Here is a 16,891-nt window from a genome sequence, read left to right as displayed (position 1 = left end):
ATATCGTCCGATCTGCTGCCCGCGGTTGCAGCGGGACGGGGTGTACCGGTGGTTTTCGGAGCTGCCCTCGCCTCAGAGAGTGGAGTTTTTGTGCGGCCTGCTGGATCTGTGCATCCCGCTGGAGCTGCGTTTCCTGGGAGCCTGTTTGGAAGATCTGGCTCGGAAGGATTATCATTCGTTGAGAGATTCCGAGATCAAAGCCAACAACCCCGCCGATCTGGGCAGCCTCACCAACCTGACGGACGAGGTGGTGCGCAGCAAACTGCTGGTTTCTCTTGCCTTGCTGGGTTCTGCCCACCGCGAGGCCGCCGGGGTCCTTTTCCGGACCCTCACCCACATCGATTCCGTCATCAACAACTACGGGCTGCAGCTGAACGAGGGCCGCACCGGGGATGAATTCCTGTTGCTTTTCACCATGGCGTCCAACCACCCCGCTTTCAGCTTCCACCAGAAGCAGGTGTTGAGGCAGGAGCTCACCCAGATCCAGAACATCATGGCCAGCACCAGCAAGAATCCCAGCAGCTCTGCCCTCAACTCCATGGCGACCTATCCTGGCTGCCATAAGGTGGGTCACTGCGGGGCGCCGTGCTGTGGCTTTCAACCTAGGATCGTAGAATGGCTTAGGTTGGGGGGGAGCTTAAAGATCATTGAGCTCCAACCTCCTGCCGTGGGTTGGCTGCCACCACCAGATCAGGCTGTCCAGGTCCTCATCCATCCTGTCCTTGGGCACCTCCGGGGATGAGGCACCCCCAACTTGTCTGGACAGCCTGGTTGAGTTCCTCACCACCCTCTGAGTAACCTGTATTTCCTCCTTTTTAGTTTAAAGCTATTCCCACTTGTTCTATCACTATTAGACTGTGCAAAAAGTCGCTTCCCCACTTGTTTACAAGCTTCCTGCCAGTACCTCTCTTCTTTCAACCCCTTCTTTTACTGCAGGTTTTCTAGAAGTAAATGGCAGCCTGAGGACTTGACGGGTCATTCCCCTGGTTGATGCTGGGGTTGAAAAGAGGGGGTGTGAGGAGTTCTTGTCTCACTCCTTGAGAAGGAGTTCACAAGCTGATTAAGAGGCATCACTGTGAACTTCAGCTGGTTGTTCCTGGGAGTGCTTCTGCTTCCCTGCTTCTGCCTGGTGCATGGAAGCCCAGTGATTTGGTAGGGGGAGCGTGTGTCGTTTCTTTAGATGTGGGGAGAAACATCTGTCTGAAAGTGTTTTCCTGGAAGACACTGGAAGGGCAGATGAGCTTGGGGAGTAGCTGCTCAGTGGCAAAGGCATTGTGGTGAGTTTGGATTTGGGGCAGGCAAACGTTTGGAGTTGCTGATGTTAAAGAAATGTGGCTGTGCATCACCCTGAACCACCTGGGCGTTGATCCTGGTGTCAGAGGTTCACCATCATTAACTTGCTATGCAGCTTGGCACCAATGAAGCTAGGCAGCATCGTTCGACAGCGTGCTGTTGGTAATGAGATCTATCAGCGAGCAGCAAAGTGCTCCCAGCTGCCTTCAGCTCGGGAGTCAGGCTGCCCCATTGACTGCCTGTAACCTGCTTGGAAGTTCAACCCGAGTAGCAGGGAAGTGGGTGTGTGAGCAGTTACAGCCTGCAGCTCCCGAGGCTGCACTGACTCAGCCAGCAAATAAACACCTTACCTTTCTGCTGGGAGAGACTGTGTATACCTGAGGGCTACAGAAATCTCTGCATTGGAATAGTATCCGGAATAAAGCTGTTGCTGAGGGCTCAGCACGGATTCTGTTGAAGTTAAGCACTGAATCTCAATCTGAGACAGAAGTGTGTGCTCACCCTTCTGCTGAGTGCAAATTGCTTTCTAATTTTGTGTTGGTTTTGGATACTGCTGCTTTTTTTTTTTTCTTTTTCCAACTTTTGTTGAGAGTTCTGAAAGTGATTTCTCTTTATCTTCCTTTTCTGTGTCTAAACAGTGCTCATCCTTAATGTTTCATTTGAAGGGGAAGGAGCAGAGTAAGGCATTGCCTCTATTAACTTTGAACCTGTATGTGAATAAAACAGACGTGGAAAGAATGTTTCACATAGAAGGGTAAAACAGAAACCAGGATGAGCTTCCTGACACTGAGCTGCTCACACCTTCCCTTACACAAATGATGTGTGGACCCTGAGATTGAAAGACTGCAATTCATCCACAAGTTTTCCCAAAACAAGATGATCAGAAAAGGATGTAATTACATAGGCAGGGGTGTTTTTCTTAGGCTGTGCCTTCAAAGCTTCGGGAGTAGTGCATATTTTATGTAGGTGAAAAGCTCCACTGCTACTTAAGTCGATTTAAGATGGACGGAGGATCCATCCCCTTCTTCCTGCCAGCACTGAGGTGCTGTCACTTCTGCAGTCTCTGAAATGTGTGTTTTGCTTGAACAGATTTCCTTTTTTAAGATCCTCGAGCTCTTTGGATGTTGATAGCTTGGTCATTTTGCTACTTTTAGAGTGAGTAGTTGGCTTAGAACAGCAGTTGGATGAAGTAAGTGGAAAAAAAATGCCTTTCTCCATTCAGCCCCGTTTAAGTATGCACAAATAAATTCCAGCGCTGCGGACTTGAATCTTGTGATGTTACCAAGCTGTGTTGTGACAATACTTGTGTTGTAACATCACCTAGGAAAGAAAAAACAGCAAGAGAAAGTGAGCTGCCCTGGGCTGCTGCTCCTCATCCTCTTCAGACCTGGAGGAGAATTCCTTCTCCAGAGCCACTTCTCATCACTGCTGCTTTACTGCAGCCCCAGTGACACTAAGCTGGTGCTTGGAGACAGTGCTGTGTGATCACCTTTCTCTGTGCACTGAGAGATCTGTTCAGATCCCTGATGATCTGCACGCCACTTTTTCAGAGAGATGTGAGAAGGAAGGTTAGGCTGTTGGGCAGCACTTTTTGCAGTCAGTTCGATTAATATTGATAGATATAAATAGATATAATATAAATAGAACTGAATAATAGTCAGTTCTATTAAAATATGGCCCAGCTTGATACTAACTGCAACCATTTTTCCAAAGGCTTGGAGCTTGAAACCCATCTCTTTCCCACCTCTTTCTTTCCCACCTCTTTCTTTCCCACCTCTTTCTTTCCCACCTCTTTCTTTCCCACCTCTTTCTTTCCCATCTCTTTCTTTCCCATCTCACAGTGAAAGAGCTCCAAAAAGGTTGCATGCAATACGGTCAGTGGTGTGAACAGATGATACAAAACTACAGTAGAAATCATGATTGTTGGAGTTGCTTTGGGGTGGGTAATCCCACGTAAGCCTGGCTAGCCATGCAAGTCACTGCTCCTGCATTGCTGACTGCAAGGAGGCACAGAACAGCTGCTGCTAACTTCTTGCTTTAAATTCTGTGCTTCAGGATTACTGGTTTATATCCATCTTAACAAGATGCAGAGGAGAATCATAGACTCATAGAATGGCCTGGGTTGAAAAGGACCTCAAAGATCATCCAGTTTCAACCCCCCTGCCATGGGCAGGGTCTCCAACCACCAGACCAGGCTGTCCAAAGCCACATTCAGCCTGAGAAGGTGGCTATGGCTGGCTCTAAGGAGGTCAGTAATTATCAGATACGTTGTTTCTGCTTGATAGTACAAAGTGAAGGTTGAGTTTTCTTGCCCTGAGTAGGGAAGACCATCCTCCTCTGTGGAGCAGGCTGTAGTTTTAGACTGTAAGTAATTTCTGCTGTCCTGCCCTGCTTTCTCTGTTGCTTCGGCGCAGTGTTAATGCTTGCAGGACTTGAAGTGTGGGTTCTCCAAACTTCTTGTTTGTAGGTGTGCAATCAAAGGTTGGGTGTTTTTTAGAAGTTGAATCGGCATAAATTGTCTTCAGCTGAAGCCCAGGCATCTACTTAAAGCCTTGCTTTTAAAACTTCTGTTCCTACAGGGCTTGTATTTTTAGATGAAAGTGATGTACCAGAGTTTTCAGCTGTTTCTGTACCTTGGGATGCCTTTATCCTGCTGTCTGGTTTTGTTTTTTTTTTTTTACCTTTGCCATGAAGGAAGCAGGATGGTACCTGAAAGCTCTTTGCTGTGCTGAGAGCTGAGGCTGTGGCTCTCCTCATAGTGCAGCAGCTAGAAGCACAGGACACAGCAAAGCCATGGCTGAATGTGTGACCCACAGGGAAAGAAGCATCTCAAAGCTGTCTCCGGGTGCCACACAGATGTCAAATCTGAGTAAATTGCATCCATGAACACCACTTCTTAGTGGAGGTGAAAATGGAGTGCTTTTCGTTCATTCTTGGTTATTTTAGGGGGGCTTTAGGGATGCTGTCCTTACAGAACCCCTTATAATTATGTGTTGTACATAATGAGTACAGAAGCTTAGTCAGACACCAGAACTCCTTTAGGTATAATGTCAGTCTCTGCACAGACTAATGTTTTCTATGAAGTCTTGTATCATCAGCACTGAGGATGTAACTCCCAGAACAAGAAGGGAAGTTGCTCGTGCTTCTGCCACCTTGTATTTCTGAAAGTTGCTTAATTAACTCACTAAGACCATCCTGTGAAACAAGGGAAGTAAGTTGATGCTTTGGCTGCTTAGCACCTACTCTGCCTGCTGGCTGTGATGAGAGCTCTCCAGGGCAGCAATCTGGCTGGAAGTTCAGCTGCAGAAGCAGGGTCAGAAATAGGTCTGAGCACTGTTTGTTTGCAGCTGAATGGAAATAAGTTGGTGACAGTGCAGTTCTGTGGCTGTTCCAGGTTGATAGCTTGTGAATGGGGAAAGAGCTGCTGCCCAGTCAGCTTCCAAATAGAGCACCAATATCTATTTCCAGTTTATAGCATAAGGTGCTGTTTTTCAGCTGTGCTAATTCCATAGGCTTAGCTAAAATTTAGCAATGACTGAAGGCTTGTGGACTTGTGTAGAGCTGATATTCTGAGGGGTCTCCTTCAGAACCTTCTCTGTTAGTTTGTGCAGCATTTGCTGCAGGTATTCAAAGTGCATACCCTGTCTTCAGAAATGCTCCTGGTTTATATTCCAGCTGTGGAATGATGAGCTGGAGAAGTCACCTGCTTGGTAGGTTGAAACAGAGCCCCAGGGTAAGCAACCTAGCTGTGACCTGTCAAGTGTTGCTATGGCTTTTGCTAGCTTTGTAGGAATAGAACAGATTGTGGGGAAAATGAAGTTTTAACTTCCTATACAGTGTAAGAAAAGGTATTTTATAGCTTTAGTAGTTTGTAATGTTAATAGTAATTGCTGGCTAGAATCAGATGCTAATTCATGGATATCAGGAGATCAGTAATTGCTATCTCAGGAATGATCTCATTTCCAAAACCACACCATGCTGAGCAGTGGGGCAGGGCTTTGGCTCCCAGCTGGGGTTGTGTGCCAGTCCTCAGGTGTGCACTGAGTCCTCTGGGTGCCTGAGGCAGCGTGGCTTGCACACACCTGCTGGAGTTCTGGTTAAGAAGTGTTGAGCTTCCAATTCTGATGAATTTCTTGCCAGTGCTCTTGTTTGGAAACTTCTGTCCAGCTGTAGTAAAATGGTTCAGTCTTGAACCTGTGATGTTCATCAGCTTAAAATACAAAGGAATCTCTGGAAGGCTATGGTTTTGTGCAGTAACATTGTTCATCACCACCAAATTCACTTCTGCATATTGGATGCTGCTACACAATGAACTTGATTTTAAGAACCTAAATCAGTCTGCTCAAAAATGGGCTGTACCTCCAAATACTGAGGGGAGAGCAACCAAAAAGACAGTGGTGTTGAACTTGTTTGTTCCACGAGCTGTCTTCCCTTTATTTTTGTGCAGGCTTCATCTAAATGCATTCCACTTTATCTACTCTTTTATCTACTGATGATCTACTAAGCATAGGATGTTGAAGACCTCATCTCTTTTGGAGTGGAATGCCTACCATGAGGTGCTGTACATCCTGAACTGTACCAGGTTTGTGTGCAGAGCCCACTTGAAGAGCAGAGCCAGCAGTAGGTAACCACACCTAACAAGCATTCCAGTGTCTTGACTTCAAAGGCACTGAACAGCATCCTTGTTTGGAAACATTTAGCCATTTGGTTTAGTATTGGTGTGTTTGAATTGCTAACACTGAGATCTTGTCATTCTTCTGTGATTAGGTGTAGGCACTGCTTGCTGGCAGGCTGGAGCACTGATTTCCTCTTCGGTCTTCTCTTAAATATGCAGTGGTACAGAAGAGCCATTAGGGAAATGCTTAGGGTCTCATGGCTTGGATTACACCAGCAGACTTCAGAACTGGGTCTGACCATTCTTTTACCTCCCAGACACATACATGTGGTTTCTTATGCCTACAATGGCAATGTAGATACTGTAGCTCTAAAGTCATGCAGTGTTGGCGTTTTAAAGACAGATGCTATTAAGGACAGGAGGCTTCTGGAGCAGAGTGGGTCGTGCTGTGCTTTGAATGCTTGAGAAGCTGAAGGTCCTCTTCCCTTCTGATGTCTGTGTGGTTGGGAGCGTTCCAATACACAAACAGGGACACAGACCTCAGAGCTGGGATGGAGAGTAGGAATGATCCCAAGGGCTGGTTATAAGGAGCTGTGTTTTGGTATTGAGGGTGGTGGTGGTTGTTGTTGTTTTGCTTGTTTGGGTTATGGGATAAGTGCACATCTTTGCCCTAAATGGTCACCAGGTCTTGCAATTGGCATTCATACACAGCACAGTGCAGTGAAAGCTCTGTTACTGTGCAGTTGGTGTATGTTCCTGGTATTAATGAAGTATCTTCTATTCTTTAAAAGATTTTTAGTGGAACTTAGGCTATACAGTACAATCCAGACTTCTTTGGTCTGTCTGTTCCAGTGGATTTGTGGTGGAGCCTTGTAGCAAGCGGGTGATTATCCTGAAGTATTTAAGTACTGCATGCCTCGTTTCATCCTAGTAATGGCCTCACAGGACAAAAGCAACCGATCTATTATCCTGCTTTACTGTGAATTGCCTTCTCACTTCTCTTCCTACAAGAGCTGCTGTTGAAAAACATGGACACATGGACACATCCCACTTGTGTCTGGTGCTGCCTTTTTGATGGGCACCAAGTGTTGGAATTACAATGAGCTTCTGGTAGCACCTTCAGCTACCTTTAGGTCCAGCAAAGCCTCCAGATGCGTGTAAACTTAAGTGTGGAGCAGTGCTGAAGGTTTCAGTGGCTATGAGAGAAGCTGGATGTGTCTGTGGGTGCTCCTTAAGCATTCGGGGGGAAGATCAGTAAAACCCTTAATCTGCCAAAGGAGTAATTTTAGGCACTGGGAGTTAGAGGTATTTGCATCTGTAAGTGAAAGCAGGCTGGTTCTGAGGCTGTGGTTCTGGTGGTGGCTTGCTGCTCCCCATCCTGCTCCTTCTGGGTTTCCAGTCCTACAAGCTTTAGGGCTTTCCTTTCTTGCTCTTCTTTCTGGCCCAGACTTAACCTATTGAGCTATGTCGTGCATCAGCAGGCTGACACTGGAGTGTTAGCAATGCATTTCTTCTAAAAGATTTGGGAACCCGAGCTAGCTATCTGTTGGCAAATAGCAGCTTATCTGCCTAAGCATGCAGGGGCTGCAGCACTTCTGCAAACAGGATTGCACCGTGTTAAAGACCTTGGTGTTAACCTCAAAATAAGCTGCTGTTAATGCTCACTAATATGAAACTGCCAGGAGTGAATGGAGCTGACTGGTTTTTTTTTTTCCCCTAGACTTCAGTGTTTTGATTCCTGACTGTTCTGTTCTGTGTTATCTGCATTGGCCTTAAGACAGGTCAGCTTAAAACTATGAAAAACCTTTTGGAAAGGGGACTTCTGAAGGCGAGTAATAACAGAAGTGCTTCTGTTGGGCTTTCCTGCAATATCAGCTCCTTTCAGCTGCAGCCATAGTGTCTCACTTAGCTGACTCCATTCTTAGATTGTGCTCACTTTTTTCCTGTGTAATGCATGCCTTAATAGGGATAGAAAACAGTATTTTAGCCCTCTTGATATATACTTTTTTTGAGCAACTTCTTTTAGATCTGATATCATTGTTTCCTTAAATTATAGGTTGTGCTACATTTTAGGTAGCAAGCATGTTGATTTGTTAGCATTGGCTCCATTTCAAGCTAAATCAGCAAATACTTTGTTATTAAGCCATATATTTTCCCTGTTCTGTTTAGTTATTCTTAAGGGAACGCATGATTGTTGTTTTCGCTTATAAAAGGAAAGTAACAATTCTTACCACATTGTTTGACCTCTATCAGTCCTGTCATTTTTCTGAAAGGCTTTCCTGCATGAAATTGATGCTGTCCCTGAGGAGTGCAGCAAACAGTTCCTGCATCTGGCACCATGGATTTGCCACGTTTTGCTCTGCCTTCAGCTGTCCTGCCTGGTGGCAGAGCTGTGTTGGGCAGCAGCTGTTGGAGGAAGCAGCACCTGTTGGGGTGAAGTGCTCCTGGTGAGTTTGTGATGTGCTTCCTGATGGATAAAGTCGAGAAAGCACTGCAAAATCCTAAACCAAGTAAAATAAAATCTGTGCCTGTTGGTACAGCTGATACTGAGAAGGAAATAATTGTGTTCTGCTGAACAAAAAGATGCTTGCTGACAGTTAAAGAGGGAAAGATGTGTAATGGCTGAAGTTCTGGCAGTGGCTGCATCGTGTACCTTGATGCATTTGATGCCTGCAGTCAGCAGCAGGGCTTTTCCTCAGCCAGCTGCAGGCTGGTGTCACCCAGGGACCCCTTGGGAAGGATGGACTGGCTTTGCTACCATGGAGAACAGGCATAGGAGAATTCAAGCTGAATCTCAACCTGCCATTAGTTATGGTGATTTTTTTTTTGCTCTTCATTATGGCAACTGCTTTAACTTAAAGGTTCAAGAGACAAGCCTGCTTTTCATTTGGAATACCCCAAGTGTAGCTGGGAGCCAGCTGCTTTGGTATGGAGGGGAGTGGGCACAAATTTAAAGTAAAAGCAATTTAACCATCTCTTGTGCACCCATGTGAGTGTGCATCTTCTGTGAGCTGCTGTTACATTGCCAATATCTGAATGCAGCTCTGGATGGTGCATCTCAGGGCTCTCCTCCTGCTCTCTGGCCCCCAGCGGAATGCCGTGCCAAGGATGGAGCGAGGTACAGTAAACAATCTTGTGCTCTATCTCTTTAGGATTGCTACTGTATTCGGTTGGTTTTCACGAATTCTTTCTGCTGGTGATCTCAAAAATTACGTTATTTGGAAATCCAGCCCCTCAGTCTCATTCTGTGCCCTCTTAGGCCTTGAATGATCTGTGATTTTCTTTGTGTGCATAAAGCACGCATGAAATGTCACTTCTGCGGCTTGTTGTGATACAAAGCCTGACTATTTCTGTTGTCTCTGTAAGGTTACCATCTTTGCTGCAGACTCTTACTGCTTTAGAAAGCCAACCTTTGCCAGCTGTTCCTGCAGTTTGCTTCAGCTGAGCCCTCACTGAGTTCACAGTTCACAAGCTACAGTTCATCTCTTCCCAGTGCTTCTCCCCATGCTCCAAGGACAGTATCCTCTGCAGCTCAGAGCTGATGGATTATTGCTCTGGTTTTTGCTCAGCCTCAAATAATTTTGGAAAAATGCTGCTACATCTTTGGAAATAAAACCGATCCATGAAATGTTTTTCCTTTTTCTACTTTTTGGAACCACATCCAAGCCTTTGGGATATCGGTATGTTTAAGTGAGTGGGAAAACTGATCTGAAGTTTGGGACAAAAGCTTTGAGCAGGCAGAGATTCAGTGGTTCTAACACCAATCAGCTCAGTAATGAAGAGCTCCATTTGGAACTCATCAGGGCTCTGTGATTCTTCTGGGCCCATCTGAAGCTGCTTTGCTTTGATGTGTGGCTGAATCAGGTTGTGCATGAGCTCAGGCAGTCAGGACATATGGCTAGGTTATTCCTTACTGAGCATATAAAAATTAAATCTTTATGGAAAGAGCTGGAGGTTATTTATAAACCAAATGCAAATTTTAAATTGCACATCACGCTTATAGTAGGAATACTGGACAGAAGGGAGTACGAGATAGGAGCTGACACACTGTGATGCAGACTGCTTGCTTGGGGAGCTTTTAGAATCCGTGTGACTGCGCTCTTATTCACTTGCAAGTATTATTTTTATTTGCTGATCTCAATCTTTGGAACCTGGCTGTTTTGGGTAAGGTGATTTTGCCCTGAATGTAATGCTGTAGTTTACTGTGTTATTTAGCTGCCCTTGGGAGTCCTTCCCCTGGCAGCAGGCTGCTGGGGTTGCTCAGCCCAGAGCAGCGAGAGCTTAATGAGCTCCAGGAGAGGCACAGCGCGAGGGAAGCTCACTGGGGAAGGCTGCCTTTGGCCGGGGGATCTGAATCATCTCCTCCTTCCTTCAGGCTTAGTTTAATGGCTCGTATTGCCAATGCGAGAGCTTGATGCTACGTCTTTCTTCTTGGTGAAAAGCTGTGCTGGGGAGGTAGAGAAGTAAACTTTGCAATCTGGAAGCAGAGTGCTGGCCTTAGGAGGAAGGCAGGGATTTGCGATCCTGCTTTCTTGGGACATTCCTCCTGCACATGTAAGTTTTTTTGTGTCTGCAGCCATAGCAAATCTTCCACTTGTGTTACTGCCTTAGAATGGGTCTGAATGTCAGTAGTAGATGGGATCTGCAGTAGCTACAGAGCCAGGGATGTGCTGCCTTTGACTTGCATTGTCTGGATCTCAGTGCAAGCTGTCCCAGCTCGTGGCACTCTCTGATGTAAGCAGGCTGTAAGGGAGCCTTGCTGCAGGAGCTGCTCTGTGCTACTGCTTATCCTGAGCAGAGGGAAGTTAATGTTGAGACGAGCATTTTCTGCTTTGATTCATCAAAGGCTAAAATTGATGTTCAGTTCTAATTCCAGCTCTGCCTACTGCAGGATTTCGCGTGAACTCAAGACGTGGAATTGAAATGGAAGCAGTGCATTATTAGGAGTGCTTTTGTTAGCCTTCACTACCTCTTCAAAACACATTTTCCTCTTTGAGATACTTACATCTTTGTGTTCAGTGCTGCTAATGTAACTGTTCATCCACTTCTGCTTCTCATTACCTACAGAACAAGAGAGTAATTGCCTTGCTTGGGAGGCAGGCGTTGACTGTTTTGCCACAAGTAATAGATGCTTTTGTGTTGCTCCGTAATTGTGAATGGTCCTGAGGACGGCAACTGAAGTGGGCAGTGTTTGGTTCTGCTTTTTCTAATAATTTGTTTGTTTCTGTAATTTTAAGTGATGGTGGAAATTGGTTTCTTACGCTAAATGCAATAGAGAAGGTGCACAATAAACCACGAAGTCGGTTCTGATAATGATGCAGCCTTTTGCTTGGGTGTTCTCTGCATGTTGTTTTTCACTGAAGTGGGCTTCCAAACAGCAGAGACAAGGATTAGTTTTTCCCTGAAGTGGATTTTCTTCCTTATAGTCCATGTGGAAATACTTGGAAATGCCTTCAAGTCTGCCTCTGCATAGGTAGGTGACATGGCATAAAGTGACTGATGTTTTCCAGGAACCCTTTCTCTCTGTGTTCTCTCACTGAAAAGTTAAGGACTGCAGTGTGCAGAGCTTAATATCTCTACGATTGACTGCTGTGTGACTATTCTTTAAAAAATAATTATATTCTAAGTAGCTTTATAGATTATCTTGGCTAATCTAGATTTATGAATAGCTGCTGACTACAACAACTTCCCTGGGCTGTTGCTTGTGGAATATTGATGGCATTGCTGCTGGGTTTTGGAAGCATCCACCTCCTACCTGCCTTCAAAGCTGGAGCAAGGTGTGGTGTTTGAGCACCCGAGTTTATTACATCAGATTTTTGTGTTTTTCTTTCCAGGTCACTGCAAGGTCCGAGACCCCCATAAACAGTGTCAGTAACAGTTTGGAAAATGTCCTACATACATCAACACATTCCATTGAGGAGTCATTACCCAAGAGGCCTTCAGGGAAACACTCCAAAGGTGTGTCCTTTTCTGCATGCCTACTTCCAGTGGGGGAAAGAACACTTGTATCTCTGCGGCGATTGGCATGACTTTAATCCGTTGGAGACTGGAGATGTGCTACTTCAGTTCAGGGTTGGGATGAGCACAGGAAGTCGTAGAGGGGCTTTCTTTTAGGAAGTAGTATTTTATCAGTGAAGTGTGGTCAGCAAGAGATAAGTATGGTCGTTCTGCTGGGGAAGTGAGAATGTTTTCTAGGGATTGAAAGACCCACAGAGCTCTCACCAAATGTACTAGTGAGTGAATCTGATACTCTACCTCTCATTCTCATAATAGAGATGATGTAGATTCGTCACCTCAATGTTCAGAAACATCATAGAGATTCATATCATTCAAGATTTGTATCTTGAATGAAGTATATGGTGATGAGTGTTACTTCACTGAGGAGAACACATCTATAACAGCAGCTGGGCTGCTGCTTGCTTCCACTTTCATTTCCCAAGAACTCTTAAGAAACAGGTGGAAGAAGAGGGGAGCATAGGAGGAGGAGTTGCAACCTTCTTAGCACTTGAACACCTTAGCTCCAACCTCAAAACACCAAATATTGCTCCAAAACAAGTGTTATTGTGTGCTGACCTGGCTAAAAACTGGGCTTGATGAATTGCAATTAATGTTTTCAGTTTGCACACTCAGGGCTGTGGTTATAAGTACTAAAACATCTAGGTTAAAGTGTGACTGAGAGTATTCTTGTTTAATGTACACAAAAGGCACTGTTAAGTGAGGAAGACCTTTGAACCACGAGCTGCTGTTCACGTAGAACAGCTTTTGTGAACTCTTTATGGGGTTCTTAAATATAGTTTAGTACAACATAAGTTGAGATCAAGGGTTTCCAAGCAAGTCCTTCACTCTGTGTGGAAGGAAAGGATCTGGTGCAACCTAGAAGTAGTTAACCATCCCCAGGAGCTGTTAGTTTGCCTCCACTGACCCTCCTTTTCTGTGACATACTCAACTATAATCCCAATAGCTGTAAGTAGCAATCATTTCGTACAGCAGAATTGTGCTGTAAGTAGCTGTTTCTCCAGCTGTAAAAGCTATCAGGATAGGAAAAAAAAATGCAGCACTAAGCAGAAGCATGGCTAGGTTCGTGGCTTTCATCTGATATAAATAGGCCAGGGTTCAACGCTGCTTTCGTTTGTTCCTGGTGATTGCTGTTCCAGTGCCATATATGCCAAGATTAGTCATGGTACACTGTGAAAATTGTCTTCCTCTGATCTGTTCTTCCTTATAGGATACCTGCTTCGTTTTCAGGGAGCAGAGCTTTTTAATTTAGAGCTTTCCTTACAGGTAGTTGGTGAAAGGAGCTGTGGGACAAATACAGTTGGTTTTTTATTAACTGATAGTCTGCTTTGTGGTTCACCAGCAGCAAAAATCACCTTGAGTTCTCCTTTCTCTGTGATACCTTGTATGGGAGGGAGTTCTTCCTTCTAAGGTTGGAGTACAATTGGTTATTGGCCAGCCTTGGACCAATACCACACTGCATATTTCTGTCTCCCTTAGCAAACACTCCTCTCTTCATCCAGGAAGATCTGCTAACTTTTTAATGCAGAGTGCATGAAATTCGGTTTCAGGAGCAGAGGGTGGATGAGTTGCTTGACCCATTGCCTAATTCTTGTCTGACACAAGACTTGCTAGAGAAAATCAGCACATCTTGAGAGGACGACTTCTTGTTTGTGGTCAGAAGTATTGAGCTGCCCAAGTCTGCATGTTTCCCTTGGCAAAAGACTGGAGCTGGAAGGGCCTCAGTTCAAAAAGGCTGTAGCTGCAATGGAAGAAAAATGAGAGGTCTCACTGAAGATGTGGGACCCATTGTGTTTAGTTGGATTAGAGGCAGTGTGTATTAATCTGATGAGCATTTTACTTCTGACTTGTAGAAATGTCAGTAGCAGTGCATGATGTGTGGTGGAAACTGGCTGGATTTGTAGTGGGCTGGGCTATGAGAGCTCTTTGTGGCTGTATTTCCCCTAATCCACAGCTTGGAACGACCTGTTATCTTCAAATATTTCGTGTTTTGGTATGAGAGAGAGCTGAAAAGAGTCGAATTCATATTCCAGTGAGCTGTTGTAGGCCTGTATGCAAGTTTAGGAAAAATGCAGATGGCTTTTGGCATGCAGATCTCTTAGGAAGTCCAATGGCTGTAACATGCAGAAATAAAACTGTGCTTTTCTTACTCTTGCTTTTGTCAGTTATTTCAGATCTGTTTTCACAGACGTGGAGGCTGTCTTAAATGGAGGCAACTTTGGGAAGTTGATCCTGCCCTCTCAGGGGCAGTTATGCTTGCAGGGAGACTGACTCACAGGCTTCAAGGTATTGACAGATCTCACTGGTGAAGGAGAAGGGAGACAAACAGGCCAGATTCTTGTGCTCTGTGTAACTGAAATTTCAGCAGGGATGTGCTACTAGATGTTGGTTTCTTTTCTGCTGTTTCTAGAGTGCGGCATGATTTTTAATATGCCTTTAGCACCGATCCAAACAAAGCAATCCAATTCAAATGCAAGTTGAGCTTTTTTCAGCTTGCTAGCTGAGTAGTGCTGTGCTGTCCTTCCTCCTCGTGTTGCTCTGGGCTTTTTTCTACTAGAAAAAGAATTGAAGCACTGCAAATATAATTGCAGTAGGTGTCAATGTCTGGTTGATTCCAATTTCAGAGGTGCAATTTTGTGCTTGGAATGGCATGCCTGGTAGGGAAATACTTCCAGCAGCAGCGTGGGGATGGTTCCTGCTATAGGCAGGTCTGCGTGTGTGAGCACAGTGCCTGTGCAGGAAGCAATCTCACTTGGAGGAGTTCTGATGAAGGTACCAAAACTTGGTTTAAGAAGCTCACTGGTTAAATACAATATATTAACCAGCAGCTGTTGTTTTGCAGCCAATCCTGCTATGGTAGCTTAGGGAATTTCAGTCCTTATGCCAAAGTCCTGTTTGACCTATGGGAAGTCCCATTCACAAAGCTAATTAGTAACGAGCTGACGAAGCTTGAGTTGCTCTGGCTTTCTGTGGCCATTCCCACAAGAGAGTAGTTACTGTAATCAAATCTGAATGGAAAATTCAACTCAGGAAAAAAAAACCAAAACAGCCAGCAGACACAAGATAGTGATTTCCTGTACACCAGAGATGTTATTAATTACTTACTGTAACGTAAGGAGGATGTTGGCCGTTGTATGGATAGCAGTGTAGGCAAGCAGTACTTGGTGCATGTGACATTTCAGCCATGTATTAAACGTGGTCAGTGACCACAGCATATTTTCCAAAAGCACAGTGGAATAAAGTACGTTATGCCAGAACAAAAGAATCTTTATAATAAGGCAATGGAGACTGCAAATCGTTACGGTATGATGACTGCTATCTAAGGATGCAGTTTCTCCTTACACTCGGTGAAATTTTGGTTGGTCACAACCTGTTCTAAATTTTCTGCAGTGAAAGTTCAGTGTTGGTGTCTGTAAGATGCTCGTTACTATTATGAGGCTTTGCAGGTGGCAGTTAGCACTGTTTTCTTCCACAAAGCAGTCTGGAAGATGGTCCAACTTCCTGCAAAGTGACAAAAATTCCCCCAGCCTTGCTTCCTGTGTACTTAAATCATCTTTCCTTTCTGCTATTGCTGCACAAAAAAACCTCAGAGCTGCCTCCAAGCCGGGCTGTTTTCAGATGAAGCAACTGTTGAAATGTGATCCTCGTGCAGGGAAGCTGAATCAAAATTCCTGCAACACATGCATCTAATGATAGGCACAAACTGTCTTCTGTGGACAGAGGAACAGAGCTTTTAGATGTCAGATGAGTACAGTAGGCCTCGTTCCACCATCTGTACTCCATTTAGGAGTTCTGCTGAGCACTGTAAAAAAAAAAAAACAAACTTGTGGCTTAATTGAAGTTACTCTCTCAGTCCCCATCAGGATCCTGTGGATCCTCAGCGTGACCCAGGCTGGAATAATCACAGAGCAGCACGTGACTGTAAGGACAAAAGGAGCCACCATCTGTGGGCGTGAGGGAGAACTTGAGAGAAGGCTTATCTCAGTAATGTATTGATTGAATTTTGGGTAAGTGCTAGGATGTGAAGGACACCCTTGTTGGCTGTAGTCCCACTGACCTCAGGGAAGGTTCAGGTTGCAGGGAGGTGAAGCTGAAAGTTGGCAGAGGTACGTGCTGCAAGCAGCCCACGACTTCTAACCTCTGATTTGCCTCTCAATTAGTTTTCCTCAGACTCACCCTTGAGATCCTTCGTGTTCAGGTCCAGACTTCACAGCACCCCGTTCTGTAGCTGGGTTGTTCTATTTTTGGGTGAATACATCACCTCCCACAATATTGGGTCAACCGCTGTTCGGGTAGGGCTTAAAGAAACATTTAGGCTATGGTAATCCTTTAGGAAAAAATCTCCCTGTACCAACTGTAGGTGATTTTTCAGCTGTTTATGTATGTCTCTGCTCTACGATCTCTGAAGCAGAACGAGCTCTATTTCTAAAGCACAGCAGTGTTGTTTAAGTGTTAAATTTAAGTGTTCAATCACTTTACCCGTTGCATACCCGACTTACTGTCTCTAATACACAAGTTTGTGAGCATCAGCTATTTGGAGTTAATTCCAGCAATCAAATCCAAGGATTAGTGTACTTTAAAAAAAAATAATAAAATAAAATGTTTTGATGTTGCATATTTTCCTCATTGCCTGAAGATGACTGCATATTAAGAAGGTCTTGAAGCCTGCATGCTGCATAAATCACAGAGCCTGCGCTTCTGCTGCTGGCGTTCAGTTAAGGTTAGAGGTCTGACTTTGGAATAAAGAAAACATTGATGTTTGAATTTTTAATAGCAGTACTCTAGGTTGTACTGGGTGCATTCTGCCTCGTGTAGGCAGGCACACAGAGCCACGCTGTGTCCTCAAAGCAGAGGCTGAGTTGCAGAGCTCACTGCATGGCAGCTCCTGGGGACAGCCTGCTGTGCTTCCCGGGTGCATCAGCACAGAGCACCCATGTGGCACTGGTCTGCTTTGAAAATGAGGAGGCG

At 45.0% G+C, this 16,891-nt stretch overlaps 1 protein-coding gene across 1 annotated transcript; it reads left to right on the top strand.

The window, feature by feature from the left end:
* Position 1: 1 nt before the first annotated feature.
* On the top strand, positions 2–15,746 carry LOC104913088 (zinc finger CCHC domain-containing protein 2-like; the record flags this gene model as incomplete). Its single annotated transcript, XM_010718258.3, has 2 exons — positions 2–565; positions 11,743–15,746. Coding segments are annotated over 2 exons (759 nt in total), but the record flags the coding sequence as incomplete, so codon positions are not given.
* Positions 15,747–16,891: the final 1,145 nt, after the last annotated feature.

Source organism: Meleagris gallopavo, chromosome 13 (genome assembly GCF_000146605.3).
Source record: "Meleagris gallopavo isolate NT-WF06-2002-E0010 breed Aviagen turkey brand Nicholas breeding stock chromosome 13, Turkey_5.1, whole genome shotgun sequence".
In the NCBI taxonomy this organism is placed as follows: Eukaryota; Metazoa; Chordata; class Aves; order Galliformes; family Phasianidae; genus Meleagris; species Meleagris gallopavo.
The sequence above is the reverse complement of the archived record's forward strand: the minus strand, read 5'-3'. Positions and strand labels throughout refer to the sequence as shown.